The 18511-nt window shown below is 60.6% G+C and overlaps 2 protein-coding genes across 13 annotated transcripts in view; one reads left to right on the forward strand and one right to left on the reverse strand.

Annotated features, from left to right (window-relative positions):
• The window catches only part of CHD3 (chromodomain helicase DNA binding protein 3), a 25703-nt gene continuing 7192 nt past the window's right edge, over positions 1–18511 (forward strand). For 7 of the 12 annotated variants that reach the window (XM_042967544.1, XM_042967553.1, XM_042967545.1 and 4 more), the window contains exons 1-26: positions 1–308; positions 4945–5057; positions 5579–5749; positions 5944–6068; positions 8072–8355; positions 8574–8704; positions 8873–9023; positions 9185–9381; positions 9695–9928; positions 10128–10331; positions 10832–11043; positions 11945–12076; positions 12444–12543; positions 12956–13147; positions 13287–13487; positions 13836–13973; positions 14204–14325; positions 14482–14655; positions 14783–14924; positions 15140–15271; positions 15889–16006; positions 16213–16337; positions 16534–16765; positions 17068–17234; positions 17578–17755; positions 18160–18225. In XM_042967544.1, coding sequence (XP_042823478.1) covers positions 23–308; positions 4945–5057; positions 5579–5749; positions 5944–6068; positions 8072–8355; positions 8574–8704; positions 8873–9023; positions 9185–9381; positions 9695–9928; positions 10128–10331; positions 10832–11043; positions 11945–12076; positions 12444–12543; positions 12956–13147; positions 13287–13487; positions 13836–13973; positions 14204–14325; positions 14482–14655; positions 14783–14924; positions 15140–15271; positions 15889–16006; positions 16213–16337; positions 16534–16765; positions 17068–17234; positions 17578–17755; positions 18160–18225 — 4327 coding nt within the window. In that variant the 5' untranslated portion in view covers positions 1–22. The remainder of the gene's footprint in view (positions 309–4944; positions 5058–5578; positions 5750–5943; positions 6069–8071; positions 8356–8573; positions 8705–8872; positions 9024–9184; positions 9382–9694; positions 9929–10127; positions 10332–10831; positions 11044–11944; positions 12077–12443; positions 12544–12955; positions 13148–13286; positions 13488–13835; positions 13974–14203; positions 14326–14481; positions 14656–14782; positions 14925–15139; positions 15272–15888; positions 16007–16212; positions 16338–16533; positions 16766–17067; positions 17235–17577; positions 17756–18159; positions 18226–18511) is intronic. The other 5 variants (XM_042967547.1, XM_042967552.1, XM_042967554.1 and 2 more) reach the window with 3 other exon arrangements.
• The window catches only part of RNF227 (ring finger protein 227), a 12252-nt gene continuing 10405 nt past the window's right edge, over positions 16665–18511 (reverse strand). Inside the window, exon 3 of the mRNA XM_042967564.1 lies at positions 16665–16743. The gene's annotated coding sequence lies outside the window, so the exon portion shown is untranslated. The remainder of the gene's footprint in view (positions 16744–18511) is intronic.

Raw genomic sequence — 18511 nt, forward strand, 5'->3', positions numbered from 1 at the left:
GTGGGGGGGCCAGAGCCACAGGATGGCTTCCCCTCTGAGGGACGAGGAGGAGGAGGAGGAGGAGATGGTGGTGTCGGAGGAGGAAGAAGAGGAGGAAGAAGAGGGCGACGAGGAGGAGGAGGAGGTGGAGGCGGCCGACGAGGACTACGAGGAGGACGACGACGAGGGAGTGCTCGGGCGCGGGCCGGGCCACGACCGGGGCCGCGACCGCCACAGCCCCCCCGGCTGCCACCTCTTCCCGCCGCCGCCGCCGCCGCCGCCGCCGCCGCCGCCGCCCCCGCCGCCGCCGCCGCCGCCCCCGCCGCCAGGTAAGCGGCCGCCCCGACTCCCGCCTCCCCCCACCCGCCCCCCAGCCCGAGCGGGAGCCGCGGGCGCGCGAGGCCGGGCGGGGGCGAGGCACCCACCGCGCGGCCGAGCCGAGGCGAATCCGGGGCGCCGTGTCGGGCCCGTGGCCCCGCGGCGGGCCGGGCGGGCCGGGGCGGCGGCGGCGGCGGCGGCGGCGGCGGCGGGCGGCGGCGGGCGGCCGCGGGGCCAGGCCTCTTCCCCTCCCCCGCCGCACCCCTCCCCCGCCGCCGCCGCCGCCGCTGGCGCCGCCGCCGCCGCCCGCCGCCGCCGCCGCCGTCTCCGCCGCCGCCCCGGCTGGAGAGCGCTGGGCGCGAGCTGCGCGCGCGGACCGGGCCACTCGGTCGCGGCTTTCGGGGGAGGAGGAGGAGGAGATTTTTTTTTTTTTTACCCTCGGCGGGGAGGGGGTAGGCAGGAAACGGCCGCGGCGAAGCCAGGGCCCCCTCCCTGGCCGAGCGAGGGACCGCGGAGACCCTGGCGGCCGGACGGCGGCGTGGAGGAGGGGCGCGTGGGGGAGGGGCGGCCGCGCGGGCGCCCCCCGAGCTCCGGCCGGAGTGGGGTGGCACTGAGGTAACCGGGGCTCTCCGCGTGTGGAGCGGACCGTGGTGCCAACCTCCCCCCCCCGCCAGGAGTTGGGGAGACGGGGATTGGGGGGGGGGTCGGTGTCCGTCGGACCCCCACCTGCGGGGACCTCAGCGCCCGCCAACTCCGGGGCGTGCGGTGGCACGTGGGGGAGGGGTCGTGTGAATGTTTGTGGGCGGCTGGCGACCAGGGGCAGGTGGTGGCCACACTCCAGGCGGACCACTTCCTGGAGTCAGACCTGAGCCTACCGCCTCTCCCGCCCCCCCCCCCCCCCCAGCTCGCCGTAGGGAGAGCACTCCTTTAAGATTGGGGAGTGAGGGGAGAGTGCCTGAGAAACCAGATGCCCCCAACTCCACCCCCTCTATCTCCAGTCTGCTCCGGGCTCTTTTGTGTCAAGTGCGGGGGGTGGGGGGTGGGGGTGCCCAGCGTGACCCCGGCAGTCTGGGGTGGCCGAGCTGCCCAGCTGTGACTCTCACGTGGCTGCCATTCACTGTCACTCACTCTCTCGCGGAAACCACCCGCACCTTGATCACGCTGGGGGGCGTGAACTGCCCACCCAGCTGTGCTGCAGCTTGACCGTCGCTCAGCACCCCTCCCCCGGGATAAGTCCCCCGGCTCGCTCTGGGCATTTCCACCGGTGGTGGAAGGGACAGACTGCCGCGTCGCATGGAGGGGGGGGGGGGAAGACAGCAGTGGCCCCACTCAGACCACCCTCCTAGTGGACTGATTTTTAATCTTCTTGTGGATAGGGGAGCATCCTCAGGGTGTTCACATTTTCTGCTTGGGGATGAAAGGGGACATCCACACCCCCAGGCCCCTGGGTGACATGAAGCACAAACGCACCAAACTTCAAGACGTCTCACATCACGCTCTTTGTGAAACTGTCATATTGATCTGTGTGGTTTATGTAGCAAATGTTCCCCTTGGGTTGAGACAAGCTTTGAGGGAGGGTGGGGTGCCTTCTTGGCCGGGGGGGGGGGGGCAGGAGAATGCGTGTCTGATGGAAACAGGACCCTCCCCCACCCCAGGCTTGTCTGAAAAAGGGAAAAGTTTTTAGAAAGTTATCCCAGAGAACCCAGGGATCTGCAAGAGGGGAAAGGAATAAAGGATCGTGGGGAGGGGGGCGCCTGGGACACAGCAGACGAGCTAAGAAGAGGGAAAGGAAGGATGTCAGGTTGTGTTAGGGCACTGGCGGCTCTCACCTATTTGTACTGCGAACTTGGAATGTGGCATTTGGGTGTCTTTGATCCCGGATTTGGGTACGGGAGGGAGAGAGGAGCATGAAAGAATCTGAGGTCGAGGTGGGTCTTTGTGTCAGTTCTCCCTCCCCCTTTCCCCCCTGCTCTCCGAATAGCCGGGGAGAAACGTCAAAAAAAATTTTTTTTTAAATTTGTATTTGCAGTGAAAACCCACCTCCCCGCTCTCCCAGGGCTGTGTTACCCTCCCCGCCCCAGCCCTCCGAGTCAAAGGAGTGACCCAGATGCACCCCCCAGATGACTTTCTGAGGCAAAACTTTGGGGAAAATATTTTTAGTTCGCTCGTTATTTCTGTCTGCCTGAAGTGTGGGCAAAATAAGCCTCCTCGAAGGAAATTTGTGCGGGCCGCCCCCCCTTAGCCTTCTGCAGTATATGACTTTGGACGTATCCGAGGTCTATTGTTTTTCATTCTGCTTTGATTCTCACCATTTTGTTTTACATTCTTACCCAAGACCAGTTTGATCCCTTCCCCCCTCTCAGCTCCTTACATTGTTAAACGTCTAAAATAATAGCGCTCGTGTTGGTGGGGGAAGGGAGCAGGAAGCCCAAAAACTCATTTCTTCTCCCTCCCCCTTCTGGCAAGTCTCGAGAAATAATATAACATAATATATAGATGTGATTCCGTGGGGGTGGGGGTGGGGAATGATTGTGGGTGGTGCGGAAAATTCTGGTAGTTTCTTTGCAAAAGGTCTGAAAATACAAACCCACCCCCTGCGTGCAGTACGCATGTGCAACAGACCTATTATGGTGGTGCGTTGTGGGGGAGGGAGGGGAATTTGAGAAAAAATAAATATATGTGTGAGAGATTGATGGCGAGATTAGGAGGGGAGCGGGGCGGGCGGGAGGCGCGGCCCGGGGCCTGGCTCCTCCCGCCTCCCCCCTCCCGCCTCCCTGGCGCGCCTGGCCCCGCCCCCGCCGCGCGCCGCCCTCCGCCCCCGCCCGCTCCGGGCTCGGAGCCGGGGTGTGGGAGAGTCTGGGCGCCCGGCCAGCATTGAGTGGCTGCTGAGACCGAGGTTGGGACTTGGATTTGCTTTATTGCCCTCCCTTTCCTTTCCTCGCCGTTGCTCCCCGCCTCTCCCCGCCGCCGCCGTCCTCCCCCCCACCCCCACCCCGAGTCCGGGAGCCTCCTGCCGGGGCGGGGAGTGCGGTGAACTGGCGGCGAGGTCCCGGGGCAGGTGCCCCCATCCCCGGCGGGGCGGGTGGCGGCCCGGGGCCTCTTCCCTGATGCGGAGCCAGTTGGCCTGCCCTCGCCACCGCCCCGGCGGCCTCCCGTTTCCATGTTCACATTAACCCACGTCTGGGGGGGTTAGGGCGAGCTGGCCACGGGGCAGGGCGGCTCGGTGACTTCCTACTCCAGCCCGCAAGCCGACTTCACGGCCCCGGGGCCCTTTGCCGGCTCCCCCCGCCCCCAGCCCCGTCCTAGAATGCCTCCCTGCACCAGGGGGACGCGGGATGTCTTGAGGACAAGTGACATTGAGGAAGGAGGTGCTGGGATCCTGAGGCAGTGGAAGCCCTGTTAATTGTGGCTAATTTCCCCTTGGCCCTTGTGCCACGAAGGATTGTGTGTCCTAGAGCAAGGGGCTGGGCCAGGCCCAGGCCCAGGCCCAGGCTTTCCTCCTGCATGGCTGCCTCTGCCCAGCTGGGACAGGTCTGGCTGGTTAGGCTGGTGCTTGCTGGAGGGGGGAGGGAGGCCATCAGTGTCTTCCCCAGACTGGCAGGGGTCATGGAGAAGGGGGGGGGGGAGCATCAGGGAAACACCCCCCCCGCCCCTGCCTGGGGAGAAAGCCAGGGACCTAGCCCTTTGCAGGTACAGGCTGTCCTCTGGATTTGCGCTCACCAGTATGTTCAAGTGCTGGTGCCTTGGAGGACGCACGTGCAGGGTGTGTCTTTGTCTCGTATCTTTGTTTGGGTCTCCCTCACGGCTTCTGTGTGAATGGGACTAAATTTGGAGACGAAGGGTGAGACCAGGGGACAAAGGGTGGGGCCCCTGAGCTCTCTAAGAGAGCAGGGGTATGGAAATAGATCTGAGGGAGGGTTCCAGGCTACTTGGGAAGAGGAGGAATGTTCAGGGAGTTGTGGAGACTTTCGTAGGGTCAGGGTGTGACGAAGGAGCCAGACACTGCGGTCCTGTGGGCAAGACGTGAAAATGACTGGCGAGGACTGCTTTTCCTCCAAGGCTGTGTTGGGGTGACAGGAGGCTTGGCGATCGTCTGCGGAAACATAAATAGAGGCCTCCCTCGTGGCAAAAAGGATGTGAGGGCCCCGGGGTGTTAGTGTGAGAACCCAGGTGTCCACCTTTGGCTCTCCCCTCTCAGCATCTGGCTTAGGGAGCTGCCAGCTTGTGTCTCCCCACTCCAAGTGCTGGGGTCAGGCCAGGCCAGCAGCTGGGCATGGCTTCCCCGGTTCCTGGGCAGGATGCCAGCTGGCTGAGCGAGGGGGAACGCAGGAGGGGCCCTGGCGGCGTCTGAAAGGACCTGCCACAGTCAGAGCCCATGGCCTAGAGCCTGCTCCCTTGTTAGTAGGAGGGGAGAGGAGGGAGTGGTTTGGCTGCTCTTCCCTCCTGACCCCTGACCTCCCATTCAGAACCCAAGCGCCCCAGAGTACTCGAAGCACTCTCTGTGCGCACGCAGCGAAGGGAGGCAAGGTTTGGAGGAGTTCGTGGCCGAGTTCCTGGAGAGTTGGGAACAGAAGAGGTGAGGGAGGGTGAGGTCTAGGGGCCGCCGAGACTGGAGGCTCAGGGTTTCTGGTGCTCTCCGCTCCAAAGATAAGGACGACCTTCGGCTGCTGCCTTCGGCCTTGGGCGTGAAGAAGAGAAAACGAGGACCCAAGAAGCAGAAGGAGAACAAGCCAGGGAAGCCCCGAAAACGCAAGAAGCTCGTAAGTGTCGAGGACTCCCGTCTCCACAGCGAGGCTCGGCAGACCTGTTCTCGGAGACCCGCGTTACCTCTGGTCCCCGTTACCGAGGGTGGGGGGATCCTGAACTCAGGGAGGTCTGATGCCCCTCCCTGCTCTTGCTGGCCTGGAGCTCGTGGATGGTGGGGGCAGGGGGCGGCGGCGGGGGGTGGTGGTGCTGACTAGCCTCACTCCCCACAACCCAGTAAGAGCCCAGCTGCCCCCGGGACTTGCCTTAGCAGCAGGGAGTAGCAGTTGAGAGCAGAGGCTGCGGAGGCCAACGGGAGCCTGGTAGTTCTGTGCCTTCTTGGCGGCTTGTTTAGTTGTCCGTGCCTCAGTTTCCTCATCTGCCAAAAAAAAAAAAAAGTGGATAAAAATAGACGAGTTACTATCTCCAGGGATCTGTCGGGAAGACGAAAAGAGAGACGGTGCACGTTGTGTGCTAAGAACAGTTCCTGGCACGTGGTGGGACTGGAGAAATGTTATTTTTACTTCCCCTCCCTTAGGACAGTGAGGAGGAATTTGGCTCTGAGCGAGATGAGTACCGGGAGAAGTCAGAGAGCGGAGGCAGTGAATATGGAACCGGACCAGGTCGGAAACGGAGACGGAAGCACAGAGAAAAAAAGGAGAAGAAGACAAAGCGGCGGAAAAAGGGGGAGGGCGACGGGGCGCAAAAGGTAAGTGGGATTCGGGAACCAGGGGGACAGGCCCCGGGGAGCGAGGGAGGGCCGCAAGGAGGGGTGCGCCGTGGAGGGGCTGTACGGGGATGGGCTGGAGAGCCGGTGGGTCGGTGGGATGGTGGGGGCGGGGGAGGGGGGCCAGCGTGGGGGCTGCGGAAGCACCTGCCTCCCTGAAGCTTCGTGTCTCCCAGCAGGTAGAACAGAAGTCGTCAGCGACTCTGCTGCTGACCTGGGGCCTGGAGGATGTGGAGCACGTGTTCTCCGAGGAGGATTACCACACGCTCACCAACTACAAAGCCTTCAGCCAGTTCATGAGGTGCGGGAGGGCTGGCGCGTCCTGGTGACCAGACGCGTTCACTTAGGGAGGCCCTGAACCCCTCTAGAGTCGAGATAAAGGCTAAGAGACTGCTCCCCAGGGAAATGCACAGCGCAGACACACAAAACCGCGCACAGAACTCCAGAGATGTCCCAGACTCCTACAGACCCAGGGACCCCAGGCAGGACCCCTGCACGGGGTGGGGCGGTGGGGGGGGGGGTTGGGTGTCATTCCTGTGCTAGGTGAGAAAACTCTCTAGCGACAGAGCACAGCGAGGGCCGACAGACCCAGTTTTCCCGAGTCACTTCTCTCTAGACTGAGGCTCAGAGAGAATATCAGTGTGGCCCGATTGCCTGGTTATCCAGGCCCCCGGCCCTTCCTCAGGACCCCGCGAGCATGGAGAACGCATCGCTGGCTGGGGAAACTGAGCTTCAGTGACTCCCCAAGTAGAACAGGCCAGAGTGGACAGGCCTTCCGGGGAGCAGGCGCTTTAAATAGTGGAGTCCTCTGCGGGTACAGGTCCTGGCTCCGTCTGGGGCCCAGTTTCTTCTTTAATGTTCAGTTTCTGAGTCTGTAAAATCAGCCCCGTCACACCATGTCCCTCATAGAGGGTCTTGCGGGGAGTTGCTGGGGTAAAGAAAGCCCAGGGCACTCTCAGGGTCTTCCCAGGCCCCGCCAGCCCCGGCCCCGCCGGGGAGTGTGCCATACTGGGTAGCTGTCCTCGGTACTGTGTCTCCCCTGCCTCACTGCTTAGGACAGTGCTTTTGTGATCACCGAGGTCACCTGTGTCCTCATGAGACTTTTAACACCCCACCACAGAGCTCCACCTGCCACCCTTTGGGCTCCACCTGCTGGCACCCATTCATCAGGGCCCCTGGAGCTTACTAGAAAAATGCAGAGGATGTTGGCAACATGCAGTATTAATTAAAAAATAGTTTTTCCTTAACGTTTATTTGCTTTTGAGAGAGAGTGTGAGCTGGGGAAGGGCTGAGAGAGAGGGAGACCCAGAATCAAGCTCCAGGCTCTGAGCTGTCAGCACAGAGCCTAAGGCAGGGCTCGAACTCACAAGTTGTGAGATCATGACCTGAGCCGAGGTCAGACACTTAACCGACTGAGCCACCCAGGTGCCCCTACATGCAATGCAGTATTATCTTGAGTATGAAAGGCATGATGCATGAGAAAGTGTTCTATGAACTGTCAGATAGTCTAAGTATCTTTACTGATATCTTTTTTTGTTTGTTTCATCCTTTGTTATTTTCTGATAATTGTTTTCTTTTTCCCTTTTTTTATATTTTTTGTTTATTTTTTTTCTTTTAAGCTTCTTATTTACTTTAAAAAAATTTTTTTTAACGTTTATTTATTTTTGAGACAGAGAGAGACAGAGCATGAACGGGGAAGGGGCAGAGAGAGAGGGAGACACAGAATCCAAAGCAGGCTCCAGGCTCTGAGCCATCAGCCCAGAGCCCGACGCGGGGCTCGAACTCACAGACCGCGAGATCGTGACCTGAGCTGAAGTCGGACGCTTAACCGACTGAGCCACCCAGGCGCCCCTTCTTTTTTTTTTTTTTTTTTTTTTTTTAATTTTTTTTTTTAACGGCTTCTTCTTTACTTTTAAAGTGACCTCATTCCTGGGGCACCTGGGTGGCTCAGTCGGGTGGTTAAGTGTCAGACTTCGGCTCAGGTCATGATCTCACAGTTCGTGGGTTCGAGTCCCGCATCAGGCTCTGTACCGAACACTTGCTCAGAGCCTGGAGCCTGCTTCGGATTCTGTGTCTCCTTCTCTCTCTGCTCCTTCTCCGCTTGTGCTCCGTTTCACTCTGTCTCTCAAAAATAAGTAAATGTAAAAAGAAAAACAAAAAACTTAAAGTGACCTCATTCCTAACAGGCCGTATTTTCGCCACCCAGGAACTCTAGCTCGTTCACAGACTTGGTTGCTGAGGGGAAATGGCAGTGTTCCCGGACCATCTGGGAAGGTTCCGAGTCTTCTGCTTCTATGTTTCCAGGCCCCTGATTGCGAAGAAGAATCCTAAGATCCCGATGTCTAAGATGATGACCATCCTTGGGGCCAAGTGGAGAGAGTTCAGTGCCAACAACCCCTTCAAGGGGTCGGCAGCTGCCGTGGCGGCGGCCGCGGCGGCGGCGGCCGCAGCTGTGGCTGAGCAGGTGTCAGCTGCCGTCTCATCGACCGCCCCCGTAGCACCTTCCGGACCCCCCACCCTTCCAGCACCTCCTTCTGCTGATACCCAGCCCCCACCCATCCGAAGAGCCAAAACCAAAGAGGGCAAAGGTGAGGAACTCTTCCCTCAGAACAACGGCCACCCCGCTGTCCCGACTGCGCAGCCTCAGATTAGAGCATACGACTGTCTTGTCTCCTTGGCCCTGACTGTCACCGCAGAGACGCTTTCCAGGAAGAGGCTGCAGGGAGACCAGAGGCCCCCCGTGACCTCCGTCATTCCAGGGTGTCGTGACCTCTGCTCTTTCTCCCTCACCCCACTCCTCGTTCAGGTCCAGGCCATAAAAGGCGGAGTAAGAGCCCCCGAGTGCCCGACGGACGCAAGAAGCTTCGGGGAAAGAAGATGGCGCCACTCAAAATCAAACTAGGGCTGCTGGGTGGCAAGCGGAAGAAGGGAGGCTCGGTGAGCGGCCCCTGAAGTCCGCTGAGCACTGGGGAGGAGGGGTGTGTGTGTCCAGGGCTGGGGGTCCGGACGCAAGGGTCCACGAGGGAAGCCGGAACAGGAGCCAGAGGCCTGGGGCGGGCAGCGGCGTGAAGCCGGCCTCCCTGACCACCACGGGGCTATGGGCAGTATGTCTTTCAGAGCGACGAGGGCCCTGAACCCGAGGCTGAGGAGTCAGACCTGGACAGCGGCAGCGTCCACAGCGCCTCGGGCCGGCCTGATGGCCCTGTCCGCACCAAGAAGCTAAAGAGAGGCCGGCCAGGGAGGAAGAAGAAGAAGGGTGAGGGGTGCTCGCTGTGTGTGGTTTTGACAGCCTGCCTTCCTGCCGTTCGTCCGTGATCTTCGTTTTTCCACGCTGTCTCCTTTATTCAACCCTTCTCTCTCCCCGTCCTCCCTCTCTCCTTCTCTCTCCGTGCCCCGTGCCTCCCCTGGTGCGCGCAGCAGTCCTGGGCTGTCCCGCAGTGGCCGGGGAGGACGAGGTTGACGGCTACGAGACGGACCACCAGGATTACTGTGAGGTGTGCCAGCAGGGCGGGGAAATCATTCTGTGCGACACCTGCCCTCGTGCCTACCACCTCGTCTGCCTTGATCCTGAGCTTGACCGGGCTCCTGAGGGCAAATGGAGCTGCCCCCACTGCGTGAGTACGCGGTGCCCTCGGGGACCCCAGCCCCACCCCCCATCTTCTTCCTGCCCGCCACCCGCCCCTCCCCCCCACGCTTGGGTTGTTGGGTGCCAGACGTGTGAGGTCCCGGCACCCTAGTTCCTCGCCCCCTCCGCCTCCGCCACCCGAATCCACGGCCTCGGAAACTGAGGTGTCCCGCCCCTTCGTTCGCACCCACCTCCTCCGCGCCTCTAGGGTTTAGGTGGCCCGTCTTGGCCTCTGGCTTCCGGTCTCGCCGCTCACGTCCTTCCTTCCTTCCACCTGTCTCTGTCTGTCCCTGGCCTCCCAGGAGAAGGAGGGGGTCCAGTGGGAGGCCAAGGAGGAGGAGGAGGAGTACGAGGAGGAGGGAGAGGAGGAAGGGGAGAAGGAGGAGGAGGACGACCACATGGAGTACTGTCGCGTGTGCAAGGATGGCGGCGAGCTCCTGTGCTGTGACGCTTGCATTTCTTCCTACCACATCCACTGTCTGAACCCGCCCCTGCCTGACATCCCCAACGGTGAATGGCTGTGTCCCCGATGCACAGTGAGTGCGCCCGCCCCACAGCGTCTACTGGCGGCCTGACTCCTCTCCCCTCTCTGGGATCCAGACACCCAGCGCTCTCCTCTCCCCTCCCCTCCCCTCCCTTGCCCTTTGACTCCCCCGCGGGGCCCCTGTTCTCCTGCTCTAACGCTGGGCTGTGTTTGCCTCTGTGTCTCCTCCTCGCGCGTGTCTCCCCCCCAAGTGCCCCGTGCTGAAAGGCCGCGTGCAGAAGATCCTGCATTGGCGCTGGGGGGAGCCACCCGTGTCGGTGCCGGCGCCCCAACAGGCGGATGGGAACCCGGATGCCCCGCCCCCCCGCCCCCTTCAAGGCCGATCCGAGCGAGAGTTCTTTGTCAAGTGGGTGGGACTGTCCTACTGGCACTGCTCCTGGGCCAAGGAGCTTCAGGTACGAGGCCCCTCCTCTCCCCCTCCTGTCACCCCCTTGGCCGCTGCTGTCACTCGCTCGCCCCTCGGGCGCCGCGGTCCCACACCCCTCGCTCGCCCTCACGCTAGGCCTCCAGCCCTCCTCCTGCCGTTGTCTCCACGTGTGGTTCTCTGGCTCTCCAATCCTGTCCACGTCGGCCTCCCTTAGCTTTCCTCCTCCGAGAAAACCTAGCCTTCCTTAGCTCACTGTCCTTCTGTGTCTGTAAGCACGTGTTACCAGCACGCTCAATCTTGCTGACCTCTTCCCTGCGTCCTTTTGCTCGTTAGGCCCTCGCCAGGCCCTGCCTGTTCTGCCTCGCGCACTGTCCGTTCTCCCGCTTTGGCTTTCCGCGTGTCTCGCCCCCTTTCACAGCCCCTTCCCCGGGGCCGCTCCCCCCCCGGGGCCCTTCCCTGACCCCCCACCCCACTTTGTCCTCTTCGGATGCCGGGACCATCTCTCCCCCGTCCTCTGCGTCCCATCAGTTGGAAATCTTCCACTTGGTGATGTACCGGAACTACCAGCGGAAGAACGACATGGACGAGCCCCCGCCGCTGGACTATGGCTCTGGCGAGGACGACGGGAAGAGCGACAAGCGCAAGGTGAAGGACCCACACTACGCGGAGATGGAGGAAAAGTACTATCGCTTTGGTATCAAGCCGGAGTGGATGACCGTCCACCGCATCATCAACCACAGGTGAGCCTGTGGCCCGTGGGCAGGCCTGCCGGGCTGGGCCGCTCGTGGTGGCGGCCGTGGCCCCGCGTTCATATTTGTCCAGAACCAAACGCCTGCTCCCGCTGGATGACTCCCTTTGGGCCTGTGTCCTCAATGGGACAGACCAGGAGGAGAGTCCGGGCGGGCGCGACTCTTCTGTCGTCGCCTCTAATCTAATGACACGCGAGTCTGGATGTCGGGGCACGAAAGCAAACGTGGAAAGCGTGGTTTAGCCAGGCCACCGTTTGTGGTAGCAGTCCTTCCTTCGCGGGACTTGTTACCGCCCGGCGTTATTCTAGGTGTTCACCCATTTCGTTGCTGCCTTCCACGGCAGAATGTGAGCTCCGTGAGAACAGGGTCACTTGTCTGTTTTGTTCACTGCTGGATCACCCCTGCCTGGGACGGTGCCTCACCCCTCATAGGCGTTCAGTCGATACTGATGAGACGAACAAACGATATAGAAGCCCAGGGATGTTTTCTGATAGTTGATTTTTAAATTTTTTTGAAGTCTTTATTTTGAGAGCGAGCACAAATGGGAAGGGGCAGAGTGGGGGGGTGGGAGGACAGAGAGAATCCCAAGCAGACCCCAGCGTGGGGTCTGAACTCACGAACCACGAGATCATGACCCGAGCCGCGACCAAGTGTCAGGCATTTAACCGACCGAGCCACCCAGACGGCCCTGAGAGTTGATCGTTAAGAAGCCATCCGGAAAAAGTTAGGGCGGTCTTCGGCCATCCTGCGTTCCCCTGCAGTGTCCCACCGTTGAGGATGAGGTGACAGATGCTACGTGTTTGCTGCTGACCGCGTTTGTTAACGATTTCCGTCTATTTGGTCCGTGTTCTTTTTCTCCTCCTGGTCCCCCTCTTGGCCTTCCGCCCCACAGTGTGGATAAGAAGGGGAATTACCACTATCTGGTGAAATGGAGAGACCTGCCGTACGACCAGTCCACGTGGGAGGAAGATGAAATGAACATCCCTGAATACGAGGAGCACAAGCACAGCTACTGGCGACACCGGTGAGGGAGGCAGGTCGTGGGCCAGAGGGGGTCCGGGGCCGGGGCGCGAACGCTGACCCTCAGGCTGAGCGGAGGTACGGTAGGGACAGGCGCCCCACCTGGCGCGAGGGCGGGGTTGTCCGCGGTGGGGCCGGTAAAGAGGCGGCGTGAGGAACAGAGGGAAGGTCCCGAGTGACGGGGAAGAGGGTGCTGGGGCCGGGGGAGGGTCGGCTCCGGAGGTGAAATCGAAGGGGCGATGGCGAGGAGCCCGGGGGAAAGGAAGCGGGAGGAAGTCAGGTTGAGGGGAAGCGGGATGTAGGTCTGGAGGGGTTCAGAAGAGGGCGAACACTCGAGGAGCAGGCCTCGCTCAGACCCGCTCTGTCCCCAGAGAACTAATTATGGGGGAGGACCCGGCCCAGCCCCGCAAGTACAAGAAGAAGAAGAAGGAGCTGCAGGGCGACGGGCCTCCCAGCTCTCCTACGAACGACGTGAGTCCTCCCACCTGGCCCGTCTCCTGTCTCTAGAACCACGCTGATGGACAGTTTCCCAGGGGCTGTGGACAGGACTGCCCAGTTTCTGCGAGCTCTCTGAGCGGTAGCCCCTCCCTGCTGTGTCCAGCCTTGTCCCGGGAGTGGCTGGGAATTCTGGCAGGTTGCGAGGAAGCCGCTGGAAGCAGCAGCACGCAGGGCTCTCCCGCCGCCGGCCACCTCCGTCGTGCTGCCGGGGCTGGCTTTCAGGAACGAGGGGGAGGTCCTGGAGACTAGAACGTTCACAGGCTCAGGCCTAGTGGAGGCAGTCGTCGTCCACCTCCGCGTCGGTGCCAGGGCGAGGGCGGAGGAGACCAAGGACCTGAGGGGCCCCGACCGTCCCCTTGAGCGTCCGGACTCCTTGCCTCCACAGCCCACGGTGAAATACGAGACTCAGCCACGGTTTATCACGGCCACGGGAGGCACGCTGCACATGTATCAGCTGGAGGGTTTGAACTGGCTGCGCTTCTCGTGGGCTCAGGGCACCGACACCATCCTGGCCGATGAGATGGGGCTGGGCAAGACCATACAGACCATTGTCTTCCTCTACTCGCTCTATAAGGAGGTGCTGGATGCTGGGGCCCCCGAGGGGAAGAGCGGGGAGTGGAGGGCCCTCGAGGGCAGAGGATGGCAGGGAGGAGCGTGGCAGCCAGAGGACTGGGGTCACATCCGGACTGATGGTCCCCCCTACCCTCGACCCCCAGGGCCACACGAAGGGTCCCTTCTTGGTGAGCGCCCCACTCTCCACCATCATTAACTGGGAGCGGGAGTTCCAGATGTGGGCACCCAAGTTCTACGTGGTGACCTACACGGGGGACAAGGACAGCCGGGCCATCATTCGGGAGAACGAGTTTTCCTTCGAAGACAACGCCATCAAAGGTGGCAAGAAAGCTTTTAAGATGAAGGTAGGCCCCTCGACCTCGTCTTCTCTAAGACCCTCAGCTCTGTTATTTCTCTGCCCCAACCCCGATTTTAGTTTCTCGGCGCTCTCCCTCCTTTCCTCCACCTACTCTCACGCTTCTGCTCTCCTGTCCTGGAGACGTAGGGCGTCCGTTCTGTCCTCACTGGCCATGTGTTGGTGGTTCGGGGGCCACGTTCAGGAATCCCTGCGTGGAGTCAAAGTTGGAGGACAGGCCGTCTGGCTCCTCTTTGGCAATCACGGCCAGGATGGGGTGTCTGGTAAAGAACAGGGGTGGAGGTCTAGGCGCCTGGGTGTCGGGTGGCAGCCGAACGGACAATGGCTGTGTTGGCAGAGGGAGGCCCAGGTGAAGTTCCATGTGCTCCTGACATCGTACGAGCTGATCACCATTGATCAGGCAGCACTCGGTTCCATCCGCTGGGCCTGCCTTGTGGTGGATGAAGCCCATCGGCTCAAGAATAACCAGTCCAAGGTGAGCGAGATATCCAGAGCTCAGAGTTCTGCTCTACTTCTAAAAAGGAAAGTTCTGGACTTCCTGTGGTCCGGAAGGCAAGATGCCTGGGGACCTCCGGTGGGGAGAGAGGGACAGACTAGGGATTCGGGGCCTCTCATCCTAAAGGGAACCGGAAAAGTGGATACCGTGGTCCACCCACTTGCCAGTAACGGGCCCGTTCTCCCGCCTTTCCTTGCCCCACTTTCTAGTTTTTCAGGGTCCTCAATGGCTACAAGATAGATCATAAGTTGCTGCTGACAGGGACTCCATTGCAGAATAATCTGGAGGAGCTTTTCCATCTGCTTAACTTCCTCACCCCCGAGAGGTTTAAGTAAGTGACTCAGCAGGGTGGTCTGCAGAGATGAGAAGTGGAGGGACGGGGAACCTGAGTGGGCAGAGGATTCATCTAAGTGAAGAATGGAGCCTGAGGTCAGGGGCAAAGAACCTGATGGGCTTTTTCAGTTCCTTATCTTCTTCTGGCTGCTAGCAATCTGGAAGGCTTCTTGGAGGAATTTGCTGACATATCCAAAGAAGACCAGATTAAGAAACTGCATGATTTGCTCGGGCCGCACATGCTGCGGAGGCTCAAGGCTGATGTCTTTAAGAACATGCCAGCCAAGACGGAGCTCATCGTTCGGGTGGAGCTGAGCCCCATGCAGAAGTGAGTTGAGAGCCGGGTGACCTGGACCCGGGGCTCGGGTTTGGTGGCAGCTTTCCAGGACGTGGCGACCCAGGGCGCCCTCATCACTGCCTCCTTTATTGTGTGTCTTCCGCGCCCTGGTCTTTAGGAAATACTACAAGTACATCCTGACTCGGAACTTTGAGGCCTTGAATTCACGAGGTGGTGGGAACCAGGTGTCGCTGCTCAACATCATGATGGACCTTAAGAAGTGCTGCAACCATCCCTACCTCTTTCCTGTGGCTGCTATGGTGACGCACGCACTGGGGGCTGATGGCGCGCTAGCTCTCTGAAAACGGGGCGGCGGGGGGCGTGGAGGCGGGGCGGGGGGCGTGGCACGGAGTTTCTGGGAGGAGTGGGAATGTGCAAGGCGTGGACGCTGAATTTGGGCTTTGGGCATTCTGGGCACAGTCAGAACACGGGAACGGGTTTCCTGATCTTCCCCTCCCTTCTCCTCCCTTTGCAGGAGTCCCCCAAACTGCCCAGTGGGGCTTATGAGGGTGGGGCACTTATTAAGGCATCTGGGAAGCTTATGCTGCTGCAGAAGATGCTGCGAAAGCTGAAGGAGCAAGGACACCGAGTGCTCATCTTCTCGCAGGTGAGCCGGTCTGTAGCTGTGTTCACCTCGGGCCGGTCCCTTACCTCGGTCCTGTGACCACCACGGTATGAGAGGCTAGGAGATCACACCCTGGAGGGCGTCTGGTCTGGCTGCATTCATCTTGGCCTCTGATCCCTGTTCTTAACTAAGGTTGTGGAAAGTCGTCGGCCGGCTTCTTTTAAGCCAAATGGGGAAAGGGGGAGGGTGGGTCATCTGTCTGCTCAGGGTCGTCCCTGGGACTGGAACTGTTTCTTAACCAGGAGCGGGACAGGAGAGCCCAGAGCTCTTACAAATCCGATGAAAGCGATAGGTCCTCTCTCTGGAAATCTGCACGGACGGACAGTTATGTACAGATTTTCTGGGCATTCGTAGGTTTCCCCGAAACCTTTTGGTGGGTCTCAGAGGAGAATCTCTGCCTCAGGAGACACAATCCTGAGCCCAGCAAGTCTGACCAGCACGTGGGGCTTGAAGAACACGGAGAGGGAGCGGGCGGGGAGGCAGCACCAGTGGAGCACGGGACGGGGCTGGCGGAAAGTGGAGGGATCATGGTTGGGGTAAAGACGGGGCCCATCCTGCTGCTCCGTCATTCCAGACTCCGTCCTCTTCTCTTGGCATAGATGACCAAGATGTTGGACCTGCTAGAGGACTTCTTAGACTACGAAGGCTACAAGTATGAGCGCATCGACGGCGGCATCACTGGGGCCCTGAGGCAGGAGGCCATCGATCGGTTCAATGGTGAGCGGGAGAGGCCTAGGCCCCACTGTGCGGGCAAGGCCCATGCCTCCTGTGCCTAGGTTCCCAGCATGGCGGGCATTTATTTGCCACCCCGCTTCCGAGCTGGGGGTGCGGTTGTCTGCGGTCAAGGAGTGTCTAGTTAGCAGGGGCACAGAACTCTAGCAGGTGCTAGTTAGCAGGTGCCTAACCTCTTTCTCTGCCCCCAGCTCCTGGCGCCCAGCAGTTCTGCTTCCTACTGTCCACCCGGGCCGGGGGCCTGGGCATCAATCTGGCCACTGCCGACACTGTCATCATCTTCGATTCCGACTGGAACCCTCATAACGACATCCAGGTGGGAACTCGCCTCCTGGAGCCTCTGCCCCAGTTAGCAAGGAAATGTGGGCTCTGGGCGGAGAGTGTTGTGTCCTGGGGTCAGAAAGGAAGCTCTCGGGAATAGATGAGCCTCCGTTCCCAGGCACGTGAGCTGCGTCGCAGGCCCTGCCACCCCCCGACCCCAGTTCATCCCCACTGTCTCCTTGCCCCTGCAGGCCTTCAGCCGTGCTCACCGGATCGGCCAGGCCAATAAAGTGATGATTTACCGGTTTGTGACTCGAGCGTCCGTGGAGGAGCGCATCACACAGGTGGCCAAGAGGAAGATGATGCTCACCCACCTGGTGGTGCGGCCTGGGCTGGGCTCCAAGGCGGGCTCCATGTCCAAGCAGGAGCTGGACGACATCCTCAAGTTCGGCACCGAGGAGCTGTTCAAGGATGAGAACGAGGGTGAGAACCTTTTCCTGTGGCTTCTGGAAAGCAGCCCCCTGCCCTCACGGGAGCACTTCTCTTCTGAAACCCTTCCAGAAACGCTCCCCTGTGCAGCCTGGGGAGGAAGGTCGGCCTCTCTTCTTACACGGAGGGTTGAAAACAACCACAAATCTCTAGACTCCCGGGGAAAGGGTCTTCTCCCCTTTAACCTCCTGGGAAAAGGAAGCAGATTGGAGGGCTTTTCACTGACCCTTTGCTAAAGTTCTGCCCGAGGTTCTGGTTGGAACTCAGGGTCCCCCCTCGTTCCCGGTCTCCACCAGGGGAGAACAAGGAGGAGGACAGCAGCGTGATTCACTACGACAATGAGGCCATCGCGCGGCTGTTGGACCGGAACCAGGATGCGACAGAGGACACCGACGTGCAGAACATGAACGAGTATCTGAGCTCCTTCAAGGTGGCGCAGTACGTGGTGCGGGAGGAGGACAAGGTGAGAGGCTTGGGGTCACAACGCTGTGTAGCCCGGGGCCACCTCTGAAGGGTAGAGTCCCTTAGGCGAAGAAAGTACCGATAGACACAGAAGGCGGTGCCGCGGTGGCTCTGGGTGAGAGCGAGAGGGACGCAGAGGGCGCTGGAGGAGAGGTTTAGGAGACAGGCAGGTGGGAGCAGAGGAGAAGCACGTCGCGGGTAAGAAGGAAGGAAGGTGTGCGATGCCCGGGAAATTCACGCAGAGTCCAGGAAACCGGGCGGCAGGGGAGCAGGGGCTTTGTCGCGGCGCAAGCCCCGGGCGGGCGAAGAGGGAGGCTGCCAGCGTGCGTTCTGCTGCCCTTCAGATTGAGGAGATCGAGCGAGAGATCATCAAGCAGGAGGAGAACGTGGACCCCGACTACTGGGAGAAGCTGCTGAGGCATCACTACGAGCAACAGCAGGAAGACCTGGCCCGGAATCTCGGCAAGGGCAAGCGGGTTCGCAAGCAGGTCAACTACAACGACGCCGCTCAGGAGGACCAAGGTGAGGACCGCCCCCGACGGAGGAGCTGGAGAGGGCCGAGGAGGAGTCTGGAGGCCGGGGTGCATTTAGAGGGCCGTGGAGGGGCAAGAGGCTGGGAAGGGTCCGCGGGACCTGCCAGGAGGCCAGGCGGCTTCGTGCGCGGCCTCAGCCAGCTGGTGGCTGCAGAGGCCCCCCGTGTGGGCACCCGGGGTCCTCGCCTGGTGCAGGACCTGCGGGAGTCAGAGGTGAGCAGGGACGAGGCGAGCGGCGATCGGACACCACGCTGTTCGGGACGTGGCCCCCGAGTCAGACTGCGGCAGTCACCTGGCGTCACCAGGGGGCCCGGGGCCGGAGAAGGGGAGGCCTCCAGGCAGAAAGGGCTTATCCCGGGAGCCGTCGCCAACCACTGTGCTGCCTCCCCGCAGACAACCAGTCCGAATACTCCGTGGGATCGGAGGAGGAAGATGAAGACTTTGATGAGCGTCCGGAAGGTGGCACCTGTTTTCCTGATTTTCCACCTTAACCCTTCCTGTTTCCCTCCCGGAGCCCTTAAGTCCCCTGCTTTTGTGCAAACAAGTGCTTTTCTGGAGACGCACTAAAAGGACGAGATAGCCACGATCTCTCCACTGTTAAAACTGGGAGTATGTGATCACACGGGCTTAGGTGGCTCGATGAAAAATCGAGAAAGCTTTACATTCCCACGGGTAACCTGGCTCGCATCGAGTGTCTGTTGCCAGGGTGTTAACGTGACTGGCTTCTTCCGGGCCCGCTGGGTTG

This window comes from Panthera tigris, chromosome E1, assembly GCF_018350195.1.
Source record: "Panthera tigris isolate Pti1 chromosome E1, P.tigris_Pti1_mat1.1, whole genome shotgun sequence".
Lineage (NCBI taxonomy): Eukaryota > Metazoa > Chordata > Mammalia > Carnivora > Felidae > Panthera > Panthera tigris.